Here is a 27,994-nt window from a genome sequence, read left to right on the forward strand (position 1 = left end):
ATAACCCCACTATAAGTGACCACCTGAGAAAAGAGAATTAGGGGTGAGAAAAGAGAGCATAAATGATATTGAGGAGAGAGAAAAAGATAAGAGAGAAAAGAAAAAGGAAGAAAAAGGAGAATATATATATATATATATATATATATATATATATATATATATATATACATACACACCCCACAGATCCAATAGATAAACAAACAAACAAAAAAATACAAACACCAAACCCCCAGCAAAGAGTGTGGTGGCAGAATCTGTAGATGCTGAACTTATATATAGAAGATAAGGTTAAGAATTGGATGAACATGGGGAGGATCTCAGTTCAGTATAGAGTAAGTAGAAAGGGGATGGGTGACTAAGAGGAAAGAGAATGAGAAAAAAATAATAAATTTACAAAAAATTTGATTTCAAAAATGGTATAAAAATAGCAAATAAAAATAAAATAAAATAGAGTGATGGAAAAATAATGTGAAAAGAAATAGAAAATAAAGCAACAAACAAAAACAGGAAAACAAAGAAAAAAAGAAAAAAATAGATAACAAAATAATAAAAATTAAAAAAAAATAAAAATGAAAAAGTGAAGTGTTCCTTTGGCTGGCTTAAGATCCCAGTCTTCTGTACTGTAGTGTTTCTCAGGTTCTGATTGCTGGGACTGAAAGTCTCTCGTTAGGCCAGTCCCTTTGGACTCTCAGGGACTATTTAGGTGTTTTTTTTAGTCCTTTGTACCATTCAGGGTGGAATCTAGGTGTGGCTGTATTAGTTGCCTGGATACTGGAGGGAGGGGCTATCTCTTCAGGACAAAATGGCTGCCCAGGTCCCAGGCTCAGGCATTACTCAGCACCAAACTCGCTGCCACTTCTCCTGGACCCCCCACTCTCCCCAGATTCCATAATTCCGCACCTTCTCCCACACTCCAGCCACGGGTAAGTGTCTGTATCCGAAAGGTCCTATGCACTAGGCTCAATGAAGAAAGGCACAAGCCACAGAAGCCGGAGAGGCTGCACCTCTACGTGCTCCTCTCCTGCAGGCACTCTTCAGCCTTTCCTGATAGTGGACCCAGATCTAGAATCCCCTGCCGACCAGCAGTTCTGTGTACCTTCTTTCCACTGTCCCTGTCTCAAGGGATGCGGCTCAAGCTGGTGCTGTGTGGATTCCCTCTGATCCTCAGGGCTCAGAGGTCTGGCAGATTATCCTTCCCAGAGCCTTGATTTTACCTTTCTCCAGGAGTCCTCTGCCTTTCCCAGCTGCAAACTGTCTCCCAGCTGAATCTCCTTTGCCAATTTGGGCTGGATGTTACTAGTTTCAGCTGCTCACCCTATTTGCTCCTGGACAAGGCATGGGACACGTCCGCCTATACCACCACCATTTTGTCTCTCCCCTTTAAGGTTATTATTGATAGGCACTCATTTATTATATTTTTTCTTTATACCTATGTCTTTCTCTTCTTTATTTTTTCTTAAAGCAGTCCCTTTAACATTTCTTCTAAATGTTGGTTTGGTGGTAATGAACTCCTTTAGCCTTTTTTTTTTTTTTTTAATAAACAAAAGTCAAGTTTATTTGTTCATTTCTTGCATCTGAAGTACTCCTCAGTGACATCCTTTGCCTGAGACTCTTTGCCATAGTCCTTAACCACATGCAACTGCAACCAACTACTTTACGGGGTTTTCCCTCTCTGTCAATTTTACAGAGGCCTACCCATTCCCCTAGTTTGTTGTTGTCATCAACCTTAATTAGGTTGATTTGGTGTTCAGCACAAAGCCTACCCCAACTTGACGTAATAGGCTCATCACAGTTGGATGCAACTTCACAAAGGTGGGCTTGGCACTTATCTAAGGCTTTGGCAACTTCTCGAATTCTACCCACTAGGTCGTCATGGCTGAGGGCGGTCTTCAGCACCTCTTGTAAAGCAGTATTAATGTCCATTACTCCTCCAGCAGCAATGCCTTCCTCGGCCATGGCAATGGGTTATGAGTAGAGCCAAATCTTGAATGTACTCAAGTCCACCCCCCCCACCACCACCACTGCCTGCGCAATTCCATGACAACAGAAAAAGAGCTGCTTTTTTTTTTGGTCTGGGAAAGTATTTGACCTTCAATTTTAAATAGCCTTGCTGGATAGAAATGTCTTGGTTGCAGGACCTTGCTCTTCATCACTTTGAATACTTCATGCCAATTTCTTCTGGCCTGAATTGTTTCTGTTGAGAACAAAGCTGACAGCCTTATGGGAACTCTCTTTCAGGTAACTCTCTCTCTAGCTCGCTGTCTTTAAGGTTCTCTCTTTGTCCTGAATCTTTGCCATTTTAACTATGATGTGTCTTTGTGTGGGTCTCTTTGGGTTCATCTTGATTGGGACTCTGTGCTTCCCACACATGTGTGACTTTTTCTTCACCAGCTTAGGGAGGTTTTCACCCATTATTTCTTCAAACAGGTTCTCAATCCCTTACCCACTCTCTTTTCCTTCTGGTAATTCTATGATGTATATACTGTTATGCTTGATGTTGCCTCAGAGGTCCCTTAGACATTCCTCATTTTTAAAATTATCTTTTCTTTTTCATTGTCTGCTTGGGTGCTTACTGTTATCTTCTGAATTGCTGATTCAATTCTCTGCATCATCTAATCTGCTGTTGATTCTTTCTGGTGTATTTTTTTATTTCAGATATTGTGTTTTTTAAAAAAGTTTTCACTGGTTATTTTTCATATTTTCCATGACACTTTTATTGCTTACTATATTTTTGTTTAAATACTCACTGAGGTCATCCATTTTTCTTCTATGGCCCTTGAGCATTTTATAGCCATTGTTTTAAACTCAGTATCTGGTATTTCAGTTGCTTCCATTTCATTTAATTCTTTTACTGGGGATTTCTCTTCTTTTATTTAGGGCATATTTCTTTGTCAACCCATTTTGCCTCTGTGTATAAGGTAGATCTGCTATGACTCTGAAGTTTGTTATAATGGTTTTATGATGAAGGTGTCTTGTTGGGCTCAGTGGCACAAACTTCTAGATCACCTGAGCTCAGTGCTCCAGAAATGTTTCTTGTGGGTTATGTGCACACTTCTGTTGTAGTTGAGTCTTGAATGCTGCTGGCCCTTTTGTGGTTGGAGCTAACTATTTAGGCAGTCTGACTGACTAAATGGGTAAACTTCGATGACCATATATGAGATGCTGTGCACGGTCTTCCCTTGAGTCAGAGTTTTTGCCAGTATGGTCTGGAGCCTGCCAGAATTTCTATTTTGGGTCTGCCATATGTGTGGCTAGTTGCATTGAGCTCTGGTGTCATCTGAAGCCCACCACTGGTTGTATTGGTTCTGGGTCCATTTAGGCCAGGTTCAGGTACAGATTAATTTCAGACACTGTGTGTTACCAGCTAACTCTCTGGAGCTATCATGCTTTTGACTGTTTGTGGCTGTACCTACTGTGCCTGGAGGTGCATGGGAGTGGTTAATCTATGTACTAGTATAAGGGTCAGCTTTCTCTAGCTTAGAGCTGAGGGCATATCTGCAAAAGGACTGAGGCTTCCTAAGGTCTGCCTCCACTTGTCAGCTACTCCTCTTCCCCATAAGGTTGCCTTGTCTTCTTTCAGACCATTACAACGAAAGACCGTAGAGATCCCAGGCTGGCCACAAACCACAGCCCCTTCCACAGGTTGTGAGCTCAATAGAGTGGGACAACTGAAATAAGGAGGACATGTCTTGTGGGTCCCCTATTTTGGGTCTACCTTATTGGCCACTCAATGAGTGGAAACTGGTCCCTACTCCAGAGTCAAACTACTCAGTCTATGCCAGTTTCCAGGTTCCTCTGGGAGCCTTGCTTCAGGTTCAGGTTCAAAAAGGCCATCAGTCCCCTCTGAAGGAGAAAGCTCAATAGGCCAGAGCCACAAGAGTTCAGGATGACAGACCAAAAGAGTCTTCCATTGAGGGTGATGTCAGCCTAGTCTGCAGGAGGGAAATAAGAACTTCATCCCAGTTCCAGACAATAGCCTCTGAGGGACTCACACTTTAAATGTTCCAGCTTTTTTTTTATATATATATTAAATCTTTATTGTTCAGATTATTACATTTGTTCCTATTTTTTCCCCCCTATAACTCCCCTCCTCCCAGTTCCCACCCCATCCTCCACCCTCACTCCCCACCCACTGTCCTCATCCATAGGTGCATGATTTTTGTCCAGTCTCTTCCCGCATCTCCCACACCCCTTTCCCCCCCAAGAATAGTCAGTCCATTCCCTTTCTATGTCCCTGATTCTATTATAATCACCAGTTCATTCTGTTCATCAGATTATTTATTCACTTGATTCTTAGATTCACTTGTTGATAGATGCATATTTGTTGTTCATAATTTGTATCTTTACCTTTTTCTTCTTCTTCCTCTTCTTAAAGGATACCTTTCAGCATTTCAAATAATACTGGTTTGGTGGTGATGAACTCCTTTAGCTTTTCCTTATCTGTGAAGCTCTTTATCTGACCTTCAATACTGAATGATAGCTTTGCTGGATAAAGTAATCTTGGTTGTAGGTTCTTGGCATTCATCACTTTGAATATTTCTTGCCACTCCCTTCTGGCATGCAAAGTTTCTGTTGAGAAATCAGCTGACAGTCGTATGGGTATTCCCTTGTAGGTAACTGAGTTTCTTTCTCTTGCTGCTTTTAAGATTCTCTCTTTGTCTTTTGCTCTTGGCATTTTAATTATGATGTGTCTTGGTGTGGTCCTCTTTGGATTCCTTTTGTTTGGGGTTCTCTGCACTTCCTGGACTTGTAAGTCTATTTCTTTCACCAGGTAGGGGAAGTTTTCTGTCATTATTTCTTCAAATAGGTTTTCAATATCTTGCTCTCTCTCTTCTTCTGGCACCCCTATAATTCTGATGTTGGTACGCTTGAAGCTGTCTCAGAGGCTCCGTACACTATCTTTGTATTTTTGGATTCTTTTTTCATTTTGCTTTTCCAGTTGGGTGTTTTTTGCTTCTTTGCATTTCAAACCTTTGACTTGATTCTTGCGCTCCTCTGGTCTGCTGTTGGGAGTCTGTATAATATTCTTTATTTCAGTCAGTGTATGCATAATTTCTAGTTGGTTCTTTATCACAACATCGAGGATTTCATTAGATTTCTTGTAGATCTCATTAAATTTATCGGCAGTTTCTAGAAAATTATTGAAAGACCTTAAAAGTGTGGTTCTGAACTCTATATCCTCCATTGACTATTTTGTCCAGTTTCTTTGTCTCCGCATTTTTTATGCTTTCTTGGTGCACCTCCTAGTGGTCTTTGTGCACAGTCTTGTTGTAGTTAAGCCTTGATTGTTGTAGGTAATACTTGGGGGGATTTGACCTCCAGGCCAACTGGCTGTGAGAATCAGCTGTGTCTGCAGTGGGAAAACTTCTGTTCTCTGGGGAGGTGCTAATCTAGCTTTTGCTTGAGGCTATCCGGCAAATGCCCCTGTGCAGGGCTTGGGCAGGGCGGGTCGCACGGTATCAACAGGGCAGGCGGAGGGAGCAGTTATGGCTGCTCTCAGTCCTGTTCCCAGAGGCTCTGCCTCTCAGAGCCCCAGCAACCGCTGCAAACCTCGGAGAGAATGCTGCCCTCGAGTTCCGACCAATGCCAGACAGTCCCATTTGAGTCTGGGTCCCTAGAGACTCACCCAGAACTGGAGCTCAGAGCCTGAGACTCCCTCCCGATTGAAACAGACAACCGCGCCCTCAGCCGCCAGCCCGCTCTGCACGCAAGTTCGCACCTTTGTATTTTCTGCACTGCGCCTCCTCTGAGTCTCGGTATGCTGTTCTCTTTCCTTCTAGTTGAATAATTTCCCCTCAGCTAGTCTTCCTGTGGTTCTGAGTGATGTCCATTCCATCTTTTAGTTGTATTTTTGAAGTGGTTGTGCGAGGCAGCAATCTCCGGTGTTTACCTATGACTCCATCTTGGTTCTCCTGAATGTTCCAGCTTTGACCCACTCTTACTTTCCCTTGTGGAACTGAGCCCAGCTTAGTGGGTTATCTGGTCCTTGGCAGGGCTGATCCAAATAGTCTCCCATTTGGGGCAGTGCCTTCAAACCTGTAGGGAGGGGGATGGGAACTTCTTCCCCTTCCCAGGGTAGTGAGGGATAAGCTCTCAGAGGTGCCACCAATCCCCTGCTATATAGCCACACACTCCAGCACCCTCCTGTACTGTTCTCAGACAAAGGCTTACATGGGAGACATGCTCTGAAAGTCTCAGCTCTGCACAACACTCATCCCCCTTTGCAGCTGAACTCAGCAGGATGGGGCCAGCCAAGTGATTCAACAAGTGGGGGGATGGGTAAGTCCACACCACTGGTGGGCTTCAGAGGACACCAGAGCTCAGATATGATGATTGTGGTTTAGCTATAAAGTCAGTCAGACAGCCTAAAATGTTAACTATAACCACAAAAGGGCCAGCAGCATTCAATACTCAACTACAACTGCTTGATGTGAGGGAGACCAGTCCTCTTTCCAAAGCTAAACAGTTTAGTCACTGTCTGAATCTCTGCCAAGCGCCTCTCCCAGAAAAATAGGGCCCCAAAAGTCACTGCTGGGTGCAGCCTGAAGACCCTTCCACAGGATCCAAGTATGGCAGAGTAGTCTCACCAACAGTTGAGGACCCAGCAGTGCAATCCCCAGTCTGGTGCTATAACAATAGTAGTGCATGTCCTGGGAAACGCACATCTGGGTCTCTATCAGTCTGAATCAGTCTGAATCACTACTAATTTTCACCACCATATGCAATATGGGATCCTCTTCCCATCTCTGTTCCTCTGGGTTGGTGATCCCTGTGTGGGGTTGAGACCCCATGCTCCTAGGGGGAGGGAATTTTTCAGCTGCCTTTGGCTTCTCAGCCACCACACCTAGGTTTGATGGCTAGTCCTTTATGCATCTCTTTCCTTCTTACCACTCTCTATGTGGTTTCTTTAAATCCTTGATTTCAGTTCAGCTAGCCTTCAGTTAGTTATTCAGGTTAATTGCTCTATAATTTATTTGTATATCCAGTTTGGGGTTGAGAGCAGGTGAGTGTAGCTTCCACCTATTCTATAGCCATCGTGGAATCTCCAAAACAATCTATTTTAGGAGGCAGTAACCTTAAGTTTTGCACACAGATTTTGGCATAATTTTGCATGATAATGTAATTGTCAGTGATTTTATTGTACTTTTTTTTGTTTTGCTTGGTATCTCTGGTGTCATTGGGACTTTTGTTGATCCCTGCCAGAGTCATTTATTTCTGGGTAGGAAAAATATATTATAGTTTGCAGTCCTAAAGAATGTGTTCTGGGTTGAGCAGCTTACTATGTTGAAATTTCCCTTGGGGTAGAGGAATCTGTAGCCTGTAGAGATAAAGAGCACCTTTTCTGGCCATTTGGTGTCAGAAGGGTTCCTACTCAATCCCTGTTTCCATTGCCTCCAGACCACCCTGGGGTTATCACTAGGATTTCTGTTTGGCCTTTGACTGCATTCTGCTTGGTTCATTGTTGGAAAGATTCCCAATTGCTCTGTTGCTTAGTTTTTCTCCAGGATGCCTACCTTTTTTTTTTTTTTTTATCTTTTTGAGTCCTTATATTGCTTCCTTTTTCATTATTTCTGGGGTGTATGTATCTTCAAGGAGAGATGAGTCTATGGAATCTTATCTGAATTGGAAGCCTAATTTATATATATATATTTTTAAATATATTTTATTGAGTTTTTACAGAGAGGAAGGGAGAGAGACAGAGAGTTAGAAACATCGATGAGAGGGAAACATCGATCAGCTGCCTCCTGCACATCTCCTACTGGGGATATGCCCGCAACCCAGGTACATACCCTTGACCGGAATCGAACCTGGGACCTTTCAGTCTGCAGGCCGACGCTCTATCCACTGAGCCAAACCAGTTTCGGCCTAATTTATATTTTAAAAACATCACTTGTCTGCATGGAGAATCCATGATATTGGGTTAGAGTGAATGTGAAGAAAGTAAGCAGGAGGCTATAACACTAGTCCAGGTAACAGATGGCTGTGTTTTTAGACTGGGGTTGTAGCAATGAAGATAGAAACAAATGAATCAGTTAAAGATATTTTTAGGTAAAACAAACAAGAATCACTAATGTGTTGACTTTGGAAATTTCTGGATTTAGCAATTAAATGGATATAAGTGTCACTTAATTGTCAAAAACTTCTCCTATATCCTCATTGGAAGCAAACCCTCCACAAAAAAATACATCTCTTTCTGAAATGCATGCAGGTGCTTGAGCCTACATCCCCCAATCTGGAGCAGTATTACATACTCAGAAGAAGTGTATCCCTATTCCACTTGCCTGTCCTTATCTCAGATTCATGACCAAGCTTACAACCTTCCAGATGAATGAAAATTATAACTATTATTGACTGGAATCCTCAGAGTATACTGGATTTTCAAAAATCTCCACATTAATAATGAGTCTAAAGAGTTCTGGTGATAAGTGCATTGAATATGCAATGGCTTAAAAAGTTTAACAGTTGTCCTAACCAGTTTGGCTCTGTGGGTAGAGCGTTGATCTGTGGACTGAAGGGTCCCAGGTTCGATTCTGGTCAAGGGCATGTACCTTGGTTGCGGGCACATCCCCAGTTGGGGGTGTGCAGGAGGCAGCTGATCGATGTTTCTCTCTCATCGATGTTTCTAACTCTCTATCCCTCTCCCTTCCTCTCTGTAAAAAACACAATAAAATATATATTTTTAAAAAGTTTAACAGTTGATTTCATAACTAGCAATCCAAACCTTCCCTCATTTCCACCTCCTGCTATGTTCCTGATTTCCAGGAAAGCTCCACAGGAAGCCACTGACCACTATAAATCAAGATGAATGATAAGCTCTGTTCTGCATTTTTCTCTTAAAACTTCAACATTATATGGCAACTGAATACCAGCTTTGTGGGTTTCTACATTTGATGTGCAAGGGGGTTGGCTCTGAATATAAGAAAATTGGAGTCAATGTGGACACAAAGGATGGACATAGAAGAGGTTTTCATGATATGGGAGGATGGAACAGGTATTTGGAGTCCAATAGATGAAGGCTTGTATCCCTGCCCAACTTCTAGCTGAATGTCCTTAGGTAAAGTTACTTATTTTCTCTGATTCTTAGTTTACTCAAATGTAAAACATAACAGCACTCTTATAAAACTCAAGGAAATCAAATGCAATCGGGTATTAGATGCTTTCTAAAGTATAAGGTACCGTGTATTTCACGCATCATATTCACTATCCCTGATGCCTCCTCTGTTCTCCACTTGCCATGTAAAATGTTAATATGGATACTGTAGTGAGGATGGGCCTTCCTAAACCATCCCTACTCTCTTGTCTGTAGTCTCTTACCAATGTTTTGAATAGGCTTGAACTTGCAGGTGACAAAGGAATATTGTTTTAAGGTGCCAAAGGGAAGGACTTTGTGTTTTAAAGAGGCCCCCAGAATTTCAAGTAGACCTCTTATATCCCCAACTACCAAAAAAGCCCATGAGATCTGTGTCCTCCTTTCCTTGCCAAGTGGACAGGTTTGAGCCTGACTGCAGTCCTCTATTTTCCTATGGCAACTTTTCTTGGCATTAAGATTACTTTTGGCACCTATGGGGAAAAAGATGATAGCCACCATTCTGATTTTGAGGCTTCCTCTGGGGCGGCGTCTTCATTTCCAAAAAACAAACTTGCAGGCATTCTATACCCATCTATACTTACTCCTCCCCCCACCATAGAGTGCTCTTTTTTTTTTCAATCACAGTCACAGCTTTTCAGAGGCAAGAGGAAACATCAAAATCATCAAGTTCACTCTTACAGTGTTCTAACAAGTACTTTAGTGTATAGGAATTTCTGTCTAAAATATGGACAAGACACTTAAAATTCCCTTCAGTATAATTGTACTAGTAAATTGGAGGACTGGCTTTCTGAGGAGCTTCTGGGTTCAGAAGTTAAAGGTACTTATGGCAACCACTATCTACCCACTTTTCCAAAATAGTTTGCTTCTAAGGAGAATTAAAATACAATTTGGATCTCCAAATCTAACCCCACTAATTCCCCCATCATGCCTATTTGCTTAGTCCTTAGTTTAGATGTAGATTATATTCACAGCTCACTTAGTCTTGGTTCAAAGTGAATTAGGCTAGGTCCTGGAAAGAAGTAAAAACTTATTTGATGTGTTTTATTCTTGGTATGTACTTTGTGAGAAGGGTCAGTTTTTAGGAATTTCCAGATCTTCCAAGTGTCAGTGAGTGACAGAATCTAACCATTGAAATTTGTGATATATAATTTTAGAGGACTCACCTAGCCCCAGGTTCCCAAGTGGAGCAAAAAGAAAAAGAGGGAATATAGCATTTCTATGTAAATAAATAAGTGGGAAAAAAACCCCAAACAAGTTTGATTTCCTCCTGTGCCTGTCTACCATCCATGCTCCTTTTACAGTGGGGTCATCTGCTAGTCCATGGCCTGCTGAGAGAGCATTCCAGATGTGTAGTGCCAAGATTCAGCTGTTAGTTCTTAAGGGACAGAAGCTTAAAATTATCATCTAGGATCGACCTCCTGTTGCGCCGTAGTTTTTTTTGACGATGTTGGTGCCAGACCACACCACCAAGAGCCAGGGCAATGAGCAGGAGAATGACACCAGTGGCAATTAGGATAGAAGCCAGCATCTCGATATCCTTTACAGGGATCTGCATGCCCAGCATCTTCACATTGTCTTCTCTAAAGTCTCTGGAGATTGCTGCTGAAATGGAACAAGAGGAAAATGAGCACCCTGGGCTGGAGCATACATTAAAGGGGCACTTGCAATCTACCACTAAAAGAGAAAAAACAATTCTATCCAAATAAAACAGAGGAATTATCCCCATCCCTAAAAATACCAGCTGATGAAAACAGACTCAGAGGTTACAGTGACTTCTTATAACAAGATGTTATAGCTAAGAAAGTCCTTAGGAATCATTGAGGCCATAATCCCCCTATGAAAAGAGCTAAGACTCAAAGTAGGAAGAGCCTTAATAGAAATATATCAAGGCTTATGATGTAAAAAAATGGATTTGGTTTGTATGGTTATAAAAGGAAGAATTAAAAACAATAAGTAGAAACTCGAGGGAAGAAGTTTGACCATTGGACCTGCCACTGTGCTGTCACCTCTTTGAATCATGATAACACTGATGTCACATTGATCTTTTTAGGTGAAATATTTAATTGTCTGAGTTCCTAGTATGCAAACTTTTAATGATCTTCAATTAACCTATGGAGTAAAGCTCAGACTCAAGTCAGTCAGGCATTCCCACTTTCACAATTAGACTCCAACCTACTTTTCTATCCTTATCTTCTACTATTCAGCTACAGCAACTCATTATTTGTTCCCCAGAATAAGTGACCCTCTTTTAGACCTCCAAGACTTTCTCATGCTCCTCCTTTTGCTTGAATACCCTTTCTTCCTCCTACATTTCTATCCCCAATTTAAATGTTACAGGTCTCTGTAAAGCTTTAACTAATTCAGCTGGACAGTTAAAGCTCCTTTTTTGTGTGTTTTCAAAGTATCTCACAATTTACTTGCTTGGGTTAAGTTATCTAATTCCCCCTCATTTCTGTACTACAGTCACCTACTTTTTTAAGGGATAATAACTGTACTCAACTCAGAGGTTTACTGTGAAGATTAAGTGAGTTAGTATTTATAAATATTTAGTATAGCACCTGGAAGATAGTATACGCACAATAATTGATAGCTGTTATTACTATTTGCCTTTTTAAAACAACACATAGCATCTAGCACTGCAATTGTTGTTTTTCTGTCTCATTTCATTTTTTAGACACAAATCTCTTTTTTAAAAAAATATATTTTATTGATTTTTTACAGAGAGGAAGGGAGAGAGATAGTTAGAAACATCGATGAGAGAGAAACATCGATCAGCTGCCTCCTGCATACTCCCTACTGGGGATGTGCCCACAACCAAGGTACATGCCTTTGACCGGAATCCAACCTGGGACCCTTGAGTCTGCAGGCTGACACTCTATCCACTGAGCCAAACCAATTAGGGCTAGACACAAATCTCTTGAAATATAGTATCTATGTCTTATTTGCTTTGATGTCCCTGACACTCAGAATCTGTTCAATGAATATCTAACTGGATGAATGTATATTCTTACAGAAGTGAAACAAGATTAAGTACATGCATATGTGTGTATGGTGATCCACTCTCAGCCTCATCTTGCCTCTTCACAAACCCTCCGGGATACATCCTAGTTTCATGGTTGTCAGTTTATAAGATACATAGGCAGATCATTAGAAAATTTCCAAACACAGCTGAAAAAATTTCCAACTAAACTGATAATCTCTAATATTCTTTCTAGCTCTCATAACTTTTGAATCTTTCTGAATCTTAGTTCAGGTACAAATGGGGTGGAAAATGAAAGCACTATTTGGACCTATGCTAGAAAGAACAAGAATCTATATTTTCTTATAGGGAAGAAATGGCTGGTTCTAAAGAGTAAACTGCTTGGTATTCCATATTTGCAAGAATAAAAATACCTGGCACAGACTCTATGGCAGCTTTTCTCAACCTGTGGGTCGCGACCCCTTTGGGGGTCGAATGACCCATTCACAGGGGTCGCCTAAGACCATCAGAAAACACATATATAATTACATATTGTTTTTGTGATTAATCGCTATGCTATAATTATTTTCAATTTGTAACAATGAAAATACATCCTGATTACCTAACAAACTGCAGCTGGGCCAGACAGACCCAGAACTTCCAAGAGAAGGCCCAAGGCCCCACAGTACCTTGCATTGCTTCACAGCTGGGCCTCATCTGGGCACCTCCAAACCCCAAATAAGGAGGGGAACCTGCAGATCTCCTCGTAGCTCCTGCTGGATAGCCTCAGGCAGAGGCTAAATCAGCACCTCCTTAGATCTAAGAGCCAGTGTACCCAGTGGTCAGAATGCGACCATCCAATTACAACTCCTCAGATCCATAAGGGACACACTCAGGGGGCATACTTAGTGAGCACCAAAGCTCCACTGAGGCAAGTCTTGCCTCATAAGGGTGTCTTCAGCACAGAAGTTCTCCCATGTAGACACAGCTGATTCTCACAGCCAGTTTGGCCTGGAGGTCAATTCCTCCCAGTGATACCTACAACAATCAAGGCCTAACTACAACAAGACTGTGCACAAAGCCCACAAAGGGGTGCACCAAGAGTGTCCACCTCAGGTAATTGGGGAGGCTGAGCCAATGAGCCCTATAGGACACCTAGCACACAAAGCCACTCTACCAACACAGGGAAGCATAAAAAATGCGGAGACAAAGAAACAGGTCACAAATGACAGAAATGGAGGAAAGCAAATGACTGGATATAGAGTTCAAAACCACACTTTTAAGGTTTTTCAAGAACTTTCTAGAAACCGCCGATAAATTTAGTAAGACCCTCAAAAAGACTGGTGAGACCACTGATAAATGTAGTGAGACCCTCAAGAAATCTACTGAGACCCTCGAGGTTATGAAAAAGGACCAACTAGAAATTAAGCATACACTGACTGAAATAAAGGATATTATGCAGAGTTCCAACAGCAGACTAGAGGATCGCAAGAATCAAGTCAAAGGTTTGAAATACGAAGAAGCAAAAAAAACCCAACTGGAAAAGCAAAATGAAAAAAGAATCCAAAAATACGAAGATAGTGTAAGGAGCCTCTGAGACAGCTTCAAGTGTACCAACATCAGAATTATAGGGGTGCCAGAAGAAGAGAGAGAGCAAGATATTGAAAACCTATTTGAAGAAATAATGACAGAAAACTTCCCCTACCTGGTGAAAGAAATAGACTTACAAGTCCAGGAAGTGCAGAGAACCCCAAACAAAAGGAATCCAAAGAGGACCACACCAAGACACATCACAATTAAAATGCCAAGAGCAAAAGACAGAGAATCCTAAAAGCAGCAAGAGAAAGACAGTCAGTTACCTACAAGGGAGTACCCATACGACTGTCAGCTGATTTCTCAACAGAAACTTTGCATGCCAGAAGGGAGTGGCAAGATATATTCAAAGTGATGAATACCAAGAACCTACAATCAAGATTACTTTACCCAGCAAAGCTATCATTCAGTATTGAAGGTCAGATAAAGAGCTTCACAGATAAGGAAAAGCTAAAGGAGTTCATCACCACCAAACCAGGATTATATGAAATGCTGAAAGGTATCCTTTAAGAAGAGGAAGAAGAAGAAAAAGGTAAAGATACAAATTATGAACAACAAATACACATCTATCAACAAGTGAATCTAAAAATCAAGTGAATAAACTGATGAACAGAATAAACTGGTGATTATAATAGAATCAGGGGCATAGAAAAGGAGTGGACTGACTATTCTTTCGAGGGAAAGGGGTGTGGGGGATGCGGGAAGAGACTGGACAAAAATCATGCACCTATGGATGAGGACAGTGGGGGTGGGGTGATGGCGGAGGGTGGGGTGGGAACCAGGTGGAGGGGACCTATGGGGGGAAAAAAGAGGAACAACTGTAACAATCTGAACAATAAAGATTTAATAAAAAATAAATTATAAAAGAAAATACATCCTGCATATCAGATATTTACATTACGATTCATAACAGTAGCAAAATTACAGTTATGAAGTAGCAATGGAAATAATTTTATGGTTGGGGGTCACCACAACATGAGGAACTGTATTAAAGGGTCGCAGCATTAGGAAGGTTGAGAACCACTGCTCTATGGTATTTGTTCTAGTTTCACACTGTCTCTATGGGCAATTCATGACTGTGCTATAGTTTCTTCATACCCAACCCAGCAAGACCTCAAACTTTCTTCAGCCTTCAACTCAGGAGGTTGGGGGAGAGGCCAGAGAGAATAAACCTACTGAGGGAAGCTGAATCTGAAATTCCTGGCTTCTGAAGTTTTGTAGAAATCTTAGAATGCTTTCTGCTAGTATTTCGGCCCATCTTTCAGTCATGTTAATCCCATATATTAGAGACACGTACCTTCCCACAAATGCATATTGGATATAACTACCCAATATGTGTATCACTCTTCCTACCTTTTTCAATCTCGTTGGTGGTGGTGGTGATAATGCTTAAGTGTTCTAGAGAGAAAAAAAAGACAAGAAGTTAGTTCTGTTATTCTTCCTATCAATCTACAGGCTCACTGTGGGAGGTTGGCACTGGTTGGGGAAATCTCTGGGGTAAAATAACCAAAAATAAGGGTACCTGGTATTAACTAACTTATGGTCAAAGTCAATATTGGTATGTAAATTTGCTTTTGAGTAGTGACACAAAATTTGAGCAAATGCATAAACTTAGGAGAAAGGTAAGCCATCCCTTTGCATTATTTACATATTTATTGGCACTTCCTCTATTACCATTATTACTCTTTTTGTCAACCTTTCCACCCTCCCTTCAGGAAGACCCTACATATTCAACCTCTTCTTCCTCTTGTTTTAATGAGATTGAGTTCTTCTCTAAGGACTATGCTTCCTTTACATCCTCTCAATAGTGCTTTGAGATTATTGCTCCTCTCCTTTTTGTAAAGACCTATCTCTTTTGAAGCTCGTATTATTTTGCTAGAATAGCCATATCACTTTTTGTCAATGTTCCTAGAAGTTCTTTTCATTCATGGAAATCTTTAATACCTGGCTCAATCTTCCTCTCCTCAGTTCTCAATATGGGTGTTGATCCATCATCCAATACTTAAGCTTCACCATTTCTGAACTTCTTAACTCCAATAACTTTTCCACATCTACTCCATTTCTATCAACTACTACCATGATCACATTGGACTTTTTATGTAATACTGCTCCATATCAAAAATCTAAAATCTAGCAACAGCTTTCTATCCTTTTTTATGCTAATGCTATTTATTTCATTCCACCTGTTATTTCCCTCTCATGAAGACCTCTAGCTCCCGGAACCTTCAGTTTTTTCCTAACATGCCACCTTTATCCTGTCTTTTCTTTCCTTCTTGGTCAGGCTAGACTCCATGTTCTGTCAATTCAACTATAAACTTCTAAGGAGTGTTGTAATAATCTACACAAAATTCAGTAATTATAATTTCCCTGTATTTTGTCTGGTATGCTAAATGCTGGTGGAGAAAAATCACATAAGTACAATATAAAGATCAGTATTCTTTGTGTCCAATTTTAAATAAGCCCTCAAAGCTGCCAGGCAATAAATTTCCCAGTACTGAGAGTAAACTTCCTAGAGTGGTTATTTTAAACATTTGGCCAAGCCCCTTACCTGACCACCTATCCTTCACTCTCAGCATTTTGATGACACATCAATTCATCACTTGACTTGGTTCTAAGGACTGGCAATACAACAAAGAGCTTTCCATAGAGCTTATCTGGGTGGTAGGAAACAGTACTAGAGTAGTATGTAGAAGCCACATTCTAGCAGTATGGTTTACCAGAGAACAAAACTTTTCAAACATACAGGAAATCATAGTGTACAATTATTTGTCCACCCCCACAGGATAAACAGCAGAATTGTAATCCCTACCTTGATTTGCTAGTCTTTTTGAATGCCTGAAGACTTTCTCCCACTTTCTATTCTTGACAGAGTGCCAATTTCTGGCAATCTCAGAATATCTACCTTAATACCACTATTTTTTTCAGAACCATATGGCACTTTTGAAAAAGCACAGGAGAAAAAATTTCCTGGATTTATGTGGGCCCCAGAAGATTTTATATGGCCTCTTGGAAGGGGCATAATGCTAAGAACTGAACTCAGGTTGAAAAGCTTAAGAAGTGAGAGGCTTAACCCTTTAATGACCCAAAGGAATAGAATCCAACACAGCCTACCTTTCTACATTCTTGGCGACTAACAAAGATTTATTGATAAAGAAACTAACCCAGCTATTCTATTTCCATATTAAAAAATCATAAAGAAAAAAATTTTCCTCTTGGTAGCAAGTTTGTCTGAGATAAGCTATAATCAAAAGCTATTATCTCTTTCCAGCCATAGACAGAGTTTTTCCAGGACAGAAAGAACTGCCTTTCACAATCCTCACAAGAAAAATCAACTAAGGAGTGCTTATTAGAATTATGTTTCTTCTTATTTTTATATACTGGTTCATTAACATTTCTTGAAATAGTTAGTGGCTTTAATTAATTCTAAATAATAAATTTATATACAAAATAAATATATTTCAAAGTAAGAAAGTCTACATTAAGCATAAATGCCTAAAACCCAAGTAGTTTCAGGCAGTTTCAATTGATTTGAGCTCAATGGGTATCAAATTAGAAGGAGGCAAGAGCAAGGGGGCAATGGAGAATAAGAAATATTGGATGACAGGGGGATGAGAGCATGAGTGGGGGGGAGGTTGGGGGTTAATGGGGGGATGAGGACACATTTGTAATACCTTAACCAATAAAGAAATTAAAAATAAAAAAATAAAAAAAGTAAAAAAGAGAGAAATATTGGATGAGAGAACACCTATGCTGTCTTAAATTTTGGTTCTCCTGGGATTAGAAGAATAAGTGATATGCTTTAGGATTATCTGGTTTCAATAGGCTAGACTAGACAAGTGCCAGAAGATGGCACAGCTTGGGTATTTAGTTCTTACCTCTTTGTGATAAGACAGTAAAGAGAGTTTCCATGCCAGCATGGACATGGTCAGTAACATGACAGTGAATAAGCCATGTCCCAGGGTTGCTGGCCACCATCTCCACAACCTCAAAGGTCCCCGGGAATAAATCCACCACATCTGCCCGGTAGCTCTCTCCATTCTGCAAGAGATATTAGGGGTGAAGAGGAAGTGGATGGTATAGAGATCACCTCACAGTTTATAAAAATCAATAGGCTTGGAAGTGCACATTAGGTACGTGGGACTCCAATTTATAGACCAGAGAACAGCTTAAATAGTTCACCTTATTTATCTTCCCAATGAACCTGCCTACACAAACTAAATCAATAGAGGGGACTCTTTCTCCTCCTACTTATTCTTAAAATATTCCAAAATAAAAGATAGTGAAGCTACCTCTAAGGAGCTAAACTGGGGATGAAATCTGGGGAATTAGTCTTAAGCCTTGAACTCTGCGAAGGAGCTACATATTTTCTTTAACAATGAAAATCAAAATAGGCTATTCTTGCCCTAACCGGTTTGGCTCAGTGGATAGAGCATCGGCCTGTGGACTCAAGGGTCCCAGGTTCGATTCCGATCAAAGTCATGTACCTTGGTTGTGGGCACATCCCCAGTAGGGAGTGTGCAGGAGGCAGCTGATCGATGTTTCTCTCTCATCGATGTTTCTAACTCTCTCTCTCTTCCTCTCTGTAACAATCAATAAAATATATTTTTAAAAAAATAGGTTATTCTTCATATCATCACTTTTCTCAGCACTTCTAGATCTTTACATCTATATCAATGCCTCCAACTCTGTCCCTTTTCTTAAGACTAAATCTTCTTCAAGACCTACATGTTTTGTTATGAACTCCTTAATTGAAGTTCTTCTTAAAATAGATGAAGTATTTTCAGATTCTGAGACAACACTGAAATTCCTAGATCTTGCAATAACAGCTCATTGTGTCTGGAGTCCTTGACTGAGAATCAATTACATTTATTACTTCAACCCCCCTACTCCTTAAATGAGCAACTTCTTTCTTCTATACCAGAGTGGAAAGCTAAGGTGTAGACAGAAGCAATGCTGGAATATATGAGTCAAAGTAGAATTTCCAGCCCAATGTTCCATGTATAAGACTTCTCCTCTTTTAACTGATTATTTTGTTCTTTGCTATTCCCTTCTTCCTCAATGGCTCTTAAGGCACTCCATTAATCACCGTTCAGGGACTCAGCCCTCTTTCTAGCTCACCCGATAGAGGAAGCTCTCTGCATGGAAGTGGACAGTGTGCAGGTCAATATCTTGGCCCATGGCTAGCATGTACCAGGCCACTCGTTCTCCTTTGTACATGGTAAGACCTTTGAGGTTGGCATAGAGCTTTCCATTAATGGCTGTAAAAGAATACAAAGTCCTTATATCTCTCATTTTGACTTTCCATTGCCACTGCCCTAGGGCTAGTCCCTATTTTCTCTGTTGATAGCAATATCCTTTTAACTACTCTCATCTCTATTTCATTTGTTCCCCTCAAGTTTGTCTTCCACATTGGTGTTATAAGAGTGGACTTCTAAATAACTAATATGACCATGCTATTCTGTTGTTTAAAATACTTTAAAACCTCCCTCCTGCCCAAAAGATCAAGCCCATGGCTTCTTAACTCAACCAACATGGTCATTCAAAATATGGCCTCAAAACATTTTTCCAGACTCATCTCCCATTATCCAACACACTTATTTCTTGTAGGGTAATTTATTCACCATCCCCCATATGTCCCAATATGCATATTCTTTGTGTCCCTTCTCATGTTTTGGAACTTCCCTCCCCCAAATCCTGCCTCCTTCTATCCATCTGTTCAAATCCCAATCAAACCTTCACCTTCTCCACAACACCTCTTTGATTAGCTCCTTTGGTACCTCTCATTTTCTGCACCCTTTCCACCTCTGAACTTCTCCAGTACTGTCTGTTTTGCCTTTTGGAACACACCAGAAATTGCCTCTATATTTACTTCTCTTTAATTTGTGGAAGATTGTATCCCCAACTAGATTCTAGGTTCCTAGTAAGCAGGAAATGATAATAATATAGTACTATTGTTCCTTTATACTCTCCAGAACACCCAGCAGACGCATTAGCTTACAATAAATATTTTTAAGACATCACATTTTTTTAAATTAATAATGATATCAATGAATGGGCTTCATCATCTGCCTCCTCCTAGGCTACATCCTATACTCTAAAGACAATAAACTACTCATTGTCATGTTAATGAACATTGCCAGGATTATGCCCAAGACGCATTCCTCAACTTCTCATGTTCTCAGAGAAGGAAGGTAATTTCCACTCTACACCTCAAGATGGAAAATAATGGAAGGGACATTTATATGCACCTTTGGTTTTATCCCCACCAAACTGAATTTGAGAAAAAAATAACACTAAACACACTCAATTCAGCCTTTTCTGAATCTTCTCTCTCTTGAATCTGTCTGACCATAGAAAGGGGTGCAAACAGATTTACTATTCCATTGTGGAAAAGATTCTGTCCCTGAAAAGGAAGATGGCTAATGTTGGTCATATATGTCAATGACAGGACAGAAAACCTATATATTACAGGAGGAGTATTAGGAAGCCCACTTAATTGAAGAACCAAATTTGGTTTTCCAATTAGCCTTTTCAATAAGTTCACATTTGACCTCAAACATTTCTTTCTCTTTCTGAATTAGTTCATGAATCTGAAAGGGAAGAGAATAATATTATTTATTTCCCCTCAGACCTCTACATTATTTAACTTTATCTCCAATGCCAGCATTCAAAAAGTTCTTAACCAATACCTGATGGACAGATAGGTACATTGATTGTATATGAAGACTTTGGATGAATGAGCATATAAACAAGCAGATGGAAATGGGCATTAGCCCAATTCCTGTTCTAATAGGATCTAACTGTGCTTACTCCCTTTTTGTCCTGGGCAATTTATTTCTTTGATTTGACAGGAGATAAAGTTCACTTTGTAGTTTGTGAAACATCTGTTCCAATGTGAATTGTTCATATATCCACAAAAAAGAAATAACTAGAATCCATGTGACAATGAAATACTACTTTTGAATTTCATTAGAGTCACTAACAAAGCTACAGCTTATGCTCAGGTCAAAGGAATATTACATTAGAAGGGATAGTGAGAAATGACTTAATACATTTCACTGCACTTAAATTCTCCCTCTTGTTTGAGATTTCCTATTGTTTTTGAAGAGATACACATATTTCTAGAACAATGGAGGGCTTGAATGCACAATGTCCTTCCAAAATCCACTCAAGCATAAAAAAACCCCACCTCTTTCTTGTATGTAATATAAATCAAGTATGTTACTATCTTAGGCTCTCTCCACCAATTCTTCAATCTGTAAATTGAAGTTTGTTTTTAAAAATAGACTAAAAGATAAACTGTCCATCTGTCTATATTATGAAAGCATATATCAGATCTAGAGTAGTAAATAAATAAGATGATGTTGAGAAACTAAATTCAGGATTTTGAAGCAGAGAAACCCTCAGCAGCCAGCTCACCAAATACATTGAAGTTCATAAATGTCCATCTTGCCTTCTTTAATACGTTCAAATATGCTGATGTCACCACAGAAACTTTACAGAGTCAGCATTCCTGCTTTCTTGGGACCTGATCTAATATAGACTACATATCTGCTTTGTGTATATAAATGTAAAATAGTAGGAGACATTTTTTTTCCATTTGTCTCTATTCCACCTTTCTACCTTCCCATTTTTTTAGAGAATTATGCACCCTTGGATAGTAATGGGTCTATCAGATACCCCTATATAATCAGTGAGGACTTCTACAGACCATGCATTTTATTACTCTCCAAGAAAGTTTCATCCTGTAGGTTAATACGGTCTGGCTCCTGGGCCCCATGGGTTGCCACGTTCTCATCCAGATACCAAGACTGATTCTCATCAAAAATCAAGAATAATAAGGCAAATTCTCGGTCCATGTCATTTCGTAATCCATGGGGTTCCAGGATGCCCTTTCTGCAGATGACCAAGGGCCCCACCAAGCCACTGTACATGTCCTGAAAATTGGAGGAAAAGAGAGTGAAAGATATGAGATTGTTCCTGAGTGGCAGTGCTGTACAGAAAGCCAAGCTGACATTCAAGCCCACTCTGCCCTCAGAACTTCATCATAATGTTTTACATTTATAATCATCTTCAATATGTTATCTGAATTTATCCTCATAAATATCTTGGGACACAGGTAAGGTGTGCTATATAAGGTTTGTTTTAGCTAGGCTAGACTATTCAACGATCTGTAAAACCACCAGAACTTTCAAAACCCAGTGCTTTTTCTCATACTGTCTCTTCTTTCTGAAATGTCCTCCCCTCTGCCATATCGCTTGTCATATGGCAAATTGCTATTTATCTTTCAAGACTCAAAGTACATGTACCTTCCATTCATTGTGAAGCCTTCTCCAGCTTCCCTCTCATTCATCCCCACCTCCAAGCAGAAGTAATCACTGTCTGGTGAACCCACATATAACTGTTACATGGTTTTAAAGATATATATAATTATAGTTTATAGTCATCTGTCTCCCAAAATAGGTAATACTCTTTGAATATGGGAACTCTATCTTACATTTATATCATTTAAAGCACCAAGTAAAATGTTAAAAATGTAGTAGTCTCCCAATAAATGATTGCTGATATCTGGTTGTAGATTGGTGATTCATAAACCCATTTTCCAGATAAGGACACAGAAGCAGAATGACTTATCTAAAGTCACTCCAAAGGCAGGATTAAACAAAATTTGAGGCTATAGCCCCACTCTTTTGACAAGCAATCCTAGGCTTTTTAAATCAGAGTTTATAAAATCCAAGAAGAAGAATCAAGAAAGAAAATGCTCACAGCAAACATGTGATGTTATCTATTTCCTTAATTCCTTCTCCTGTCTATTAAAATAAGCCAAGCATTTAAGGAATTTTTCCCCAAACCCCAGACCTTAGTATTTCAGTGATGGGCTTTTTTTTTTATATATATATAATATATTTTATTGATTTTTTACAGAGAGGAAGGGAGAGAGATAGAGAGTTAGAAACATCGATGAGAGAGAAACATCAATCAGCTGCCTCCTGCACATCTCCTACTGGGGATATGCCCGCAACCCAGGTACATGCCCTTGCCCGGAATCGAACCTGGGACCTTTCAGTCTGCAGGCCGACGCTCTATCCACTGAGCCAAACCGGTTTCGGCAGTGATGGGCTTTTTATTACACCCATTAATAGCTTCTTTTTGCCAGTCAGTTTGCCCATTTGTGAGACTCACCTTCAGGAAGCCAACATTGTATTTACCTTGATGGGATCTACTGCAGAATAATAAATCCAGGAAACACAAGCAGAATCATTGGGTCCTGGGCCTGATCTTTCTGGGATGTTCCATTTGTAAGTGAGAACCTCACCTAGGAAAGGTAATATGGACCTCTAGTTGGACCAGGTCAGAAATTTCTCACAACTCCCTAGTCTTCCTAAGTGGCTAAGGTGGGTAAGTCCCAAAAGCTTTAAGATAATTCTCTGTCATTTTTATACCATCCTCCATTTTATTTTGTGTGATTTTGCTCTTCTCCTTCATGGAACAACCTCAGCCTCTCTTCTACTTATCCTTTCCTTAAAGGCCTAGGTTCAATCATCTGTTAAAGCAGCTCTGTTACTGTTCTCTCTGCTTATAATGTCTTCCCTTCTTTGGCTCTGTTTTGTTTTTTTTCTTGCTGCTGCCTCCTATAAGGAGCTGTCTACCCAAGGCTCTGTCTCCAGTCCTCTTCTACATTTTCATAGTCTCTCCATGGAAATTCTTATTTGCCTTTCTGATATCAATTATTATCTATGTATTCATAATTTTAAATGCTTAGTCAGACTTCTCTTGCCATTAAGCTTCAATCTGACATTTTCAATTAGGTTCCTGGGCATCTTTTGAAGATTATCCTGACAGTACATGAAAAATTAAAATTGTTATGAACTCATCTCCTTCTTTTGAAAAAATGCTGTTAGTCATTCTGTGCTCCCAGTGTCTAGAAAAGATACTAAAACCATCCTAGCTAACCAGATTCAAAACTTTAGTCTTATTTGTATCCCTACCTTCATGTACAAATCATCCAAACAAATGGTAAATCCTATCAATTGTACCTCTACAATATATTTTATTGCCATAACCTCCTCTCTCTAATTCCTAATATCCATACCCTAATGTAGGCCCTTGTTTTTTCAACTGGACTACTAGAAAACCTCCCAATATGTTTCTCTGCATCCAAGTCTTCCCCTCTGATTGATGCCATATTACATTTATAACAGACTAGAGTCCCAATGCACGAAATTCATGCAAAGGGCTCGACCCTCGCAGCCAGGGAGGCTGCCTCAGCCCTCGCAGCCCCTGCTTGGTCTGGAAGGTCATTCAGCTGTCGAGTCTAACTAGCATATTACACTTTTATTAGTATAGATTTATCAAGATATAATTTGCATGCCATGAAATTCAACCATTAAAGTATACTATCACTGGTCTTTATATTCACAGAATTTTGTAACCATCACCACAATCAATGTTAAAAAATTCACTGTCACAAAAAAATAACTCTATACTCCTGAGCTATCATTCCTTAATCTATCTCCTCCCCAGACCCTTAGCAACTACTAATCTACTTTATGTTTCTATAGATTTTCCCATTCTGAGATTTTTGATACAAATGGAAAACTACTGGAGTGACATCAGCAAGATGGAAAACTATCAGGTTCTAATGCTCATCTTCCCCACCCCCAAATAGCAACAAAACAGGAAATAAACTATATACACACAAAAATAGCTCTGAGAGTGTTCCGGAATACAATAAAGAACTTATAACAACTCAGTGGAGAGAAAAAATAAAAATGTACATAGAGTAAAATGTAGGAAGTCTCTTATATATATAACCCTACTCTGGCAAAGTTAGGCACCAAGTGGGAACCTACTGTAGAAAAGGACAACAGGAAGACTCTAGCAGCCCTTACCATCAGGAAGTCTTCTATTGATACTGACCCTAGCTGACTGAACTGCCAGAAGTCCACTCCTCTCTGCCATCACTATAAGTAGAAGCCACCATCACTCTGCCCAACCCAAGAAAAAGTTGTAGCTGCTCTACCCTCCCCAAAAGGAGCCTCCATCACCTTGCCTAACAAAAAAGATTCTCCTCTGCCCTGCCCGCCGCTAAGGAGCTATTGCCAATTTTCCTTTCCACCCAAGGAGCCATAGGTGCTCTGCCTTCAGATCCATAAGGAGCCACTGCTGTTGTGTTCTCCAGAGAAGTTATCACTGTTCCAAATCCTTGGAGAGGACCATCAGCACTGCATCCCCCTGAGAAGGAGCCAGTTCCAGTCCTTGCCTCCCTTACCCAAAAGGAATTGCTGCCCTTCCACACCCTCCCCATAAAAAGAAGCCATCAATGCCAACTTTTCCCAGGAGAAGGAACAAGTGATAATCTGCCCTTCTCCAGAAGGAAGTGCTACTGTTCCATACATCCCGAATAAGTTGGTTTCACTCCCCAACCAAAAAGCCACTGATACTCTGTTCCCCAAAAAGCTGCCAAAACCTCAATTCCCCAAGAAGGAGCCACTGATGCCACTTCCATCCACAAGGAGTCAACACTTGTGTTCTCCCAGAAAAGGAGCCACTGTTTTATTGACACTCTCCCCTCGACACACACACAAGAAACTGGTGCTACTTAGCCCCGCAGAAGGAGCCAGGTCTACTCCAGCTACCCTGTACAGAAGGAGCAACTGCTGCTCCAGTCCCACCAGAATTAGCTGCAACTTGACTCCTCTTACCCAACAAGTATTGTCCCTCCCTCAAGACAACAGCACCACTGCAGCAGTGAAGAGGTCTACATCACAGAATTCTGTAGCATGATACTTTACGTGCATCTCAGAGATAGCAGTCAGAGCTACTGTGTGTGACACCCACATGTTAGACATGGTGCCAAATGGTGCCCTCAGCCATGACTCTGCTTCATGGGGGAAAATGTGAACAGGAGGATCCAAGTAGCCTTCACGACTGAGGACTCCAATACCCCTTTTTACCAATATGGACACCTTCCTACTTAGACATTGAAGAGCACTGCAGTATTCACTGACACCGGCCTCAGCAGATGGAGCTGCGTAGAGACTATACCACTGCACTCCCCAGAGCCAGAACCAGTCCTAAACACCCACAAAGGCAAATCTGCTGTAATGCCACTGACCTGGCACCCTTGCACTCAATCATAGGTGAAGTAAAGGTGACTGATTCCTCAAATGTGGAGCTATCCATGCAAGGCTACAAGAAACATGAATAATTAAGGAAATAAGCTATCACCAATGGAACATAGTAATTTTTCAGTACCAACTCCAAAGCCACAGAAATCTACAAACTGCCTAACATAGAATTCAAAATAGTTCTTTTAAAGGAATTCATTGAGCTATATGAGAAAACAGATAACTCAATAAAAAATAGCCCTAACTGGATGGCTCAGTGAATAGAGTGTCAGCCTGTGGACTGAAGGGTCCCAGGTTCAATTCCAGTCAAGGGCACATGCCCAGGTTGTGGGCTCGATCCCCAGTGGGGGGCATGCAGGAGGCAGCCAATCAATAATTCTCTCATCATTGATGTTTCTATCTCTCTCTCCCTCTCCCATCCTCTCTGAAAATAAAAAAATATATTAAAAAATAAAAAATACACAATCAAAATGAAAGTTTAACAAAAAGATAAAAGTAAGCAAAAGAGAACCAATAAAAAATCTGGAGCTAAAAATATGTAATGAATGAGGAGATCCAAGATGCCAGTGGAGTAGGTAGAAGTTACACTCACCTCCTCCCAGGACCAAACTGGAATCAAAACTAAATTATACAACAATCATACTGAATAACTAACTAAAGACTAGCTGAAGAGAAGTCTTATAACCAAGGATTTATAGAAGAGGCCACATTGAGACTGGTAGAAATGGCAGAGACATGAAAAAGGCTAGCCCTTTACCCACATGTGCCAGTTGAGAATCAGGAGGGATATCTTAGCTGCAGAAGTTCCCCTGAGGAGTGAGGAGTCTCAACCCCACCATAGGTTCTCCAGCCCAGAGCACCAGAGACAGGAAGAAGAGCCCACATTACATTTGCCTGTGGAAATCAGAGGAGATTTCATCTGCCAGGGGAGACAGGAGTCTGCTAAGAACCCAGGTAAACTCATAAAGGGTCAGCACACAATATTGCATTTGCAAGTATGCACCCTGGATACCAGTGAAGGGGTGGTAGCTCAGAGAGGACTGGAGTCATACAGGGAAGATTAGATTGTGTGTCTTCAAGAAGAGGACTATAGGGACAGCCACCATTGTCTTTGTGCTGACCTCTCCCACACCTCACACAGATGCTATCTGGGTTGAGCACTCCCATCCATGCCATGCCAGCCTAGGGTAATGCACTAGCCCCATCCTCCCAACTGCCTATGGCCCCACCTTGCCAAGCTCATGCCATGAGGAGTCTGCTGTCTATCACCAGCACGGGCCCATGGTGCAAACTTTCTTGGAAGTCTTTTCAAAAGGTCTATTTTTCTCCCACATGCCCTGACCAGTGCCACTGATCCTATGCAGATTCATCCATCCACAGGGCCAAATCTTAATCTGTTTTAGCCCAATGAAACTACTGACTTCACCCTGATGACTCCCTGAGATCCTGCCATAAAATAAAGTTCCACAGACTACAAATGAGTGATGACTGACCTTGGTATACCCTGGGACATTTTCTGGGTAGCCTCAAACCCAGCATTGGTGCCCAGTTTGAATCTGTATTAATCTAGTAAATACCAGAGGATCTTTCAGTGAGTGAGCCTAACAGACAGCCAGCTAACAGAGATAAATCTCAATGTGCCTTGGGCCTTTTGCTGACCTTCCCCCAAGCTTGGGGCTGGTGGAAGCTGGTTTTGGTACACAACACAGCCTTTTCCATATGTACTCAGGCCCAGAAGAAAAAAAAAACACACACACTGTGGATCACTTTGTAGCTCTTAACAAGGCCTGTCACAGGAGCAGTCTAATATTGAACTATGCCAGAGTCCCTCCCAAAAGGCCCCAGAACCAACAGACCACATCAGAGAATGACTCAATTAGCTACACGAGTGGAACATTTAAAGGAAGATCTCAACAGGGAACAGAAACTGCTAGGGTGAATTCACTTCATGGGACCAGCCCCTGCAGAGTAGCTTTTATGCTATGGTTTGGGTCAATCCTTATAGTCAACTAGTCTGAGGTTCAACCTGACACATGGATGGGTCAAGAGCAATCAAGACTCAACTACAATAAGAGGTTTCATATGAATAACACAAGGGACCTTCCTGGAGCACCTAACTCAGATAATCAGGGAGACTTGTGCCATTGAGCCAGCAGGACATCTACTACATTGGGCCACCCTACCAAGACCAGGAGATAGCAGATATATCCATTATACAGA

At 40.7% G+C, this 27,994-nt stretch overlaps 1 protein-coding gene and 1 pseudogene across 1 annotated transcript in view; both read right to left on the reverse strand.

Moving 5' to 3' along the window:
* Positions 1–1,561: 1,561 nt before the first annotated feature.
* LOC118654548 lies at positions 1,562–1,956 on the reverse strand (annotated as a pseudogene).
* Positions 1,957–9,959: 8,003 nt separating this feature from the next.
* Positions 9,960–27,994, reverse strand: part of HEPH (hephaestin) — a 112,427-nt gene continuing 94,392 nt past the window's right edge. The window contains exons 15-20 of the mRNA XM_036306059.1: positions 22,853–22,959; positions 21,355–21,580; positions 18,762–18,901; positions 17,519–17,681; positions 14,997–15,041; positions 9,960–10,693 (exon numbers count right to left, since the gene is read on the reverse strand). Of these exons, the coding sequence (XP_036161952.1) occupies positions 10,461–10,693; positions 14,997–15,041; positions 17,519–17,681; positions 18,762–18,901; positions 21,355–21,580; positions 22,853–22,959 (914 nt within the window). The 3' untranslated portion in view covers positions 9,960–10,460. The remainder of the gene's footprint in view (positions 10,694–14,996; positions 15,042–17,518; positions 17,682–18,761; positions 18,902–21,354; positions 21,581–22,852; positions 22,960–27,994) is intronic.

Source organism: Myotis myotis, unplaced genomic scaffold, assembly GCF_014108235.1.
Source record: "Myotis myotis isolate mMyoMyo1 unplaced genomic scaffold, mMyoMyo1.p scaffold_m19_p_4, whole genome shotgun sequence".
Taxonomy (NCBI): Eukaryota; Metazoa; Chordata; class Mammalia; order Chiroptera; family Vespertilionidae; genus Myotis; species Myotis myotis.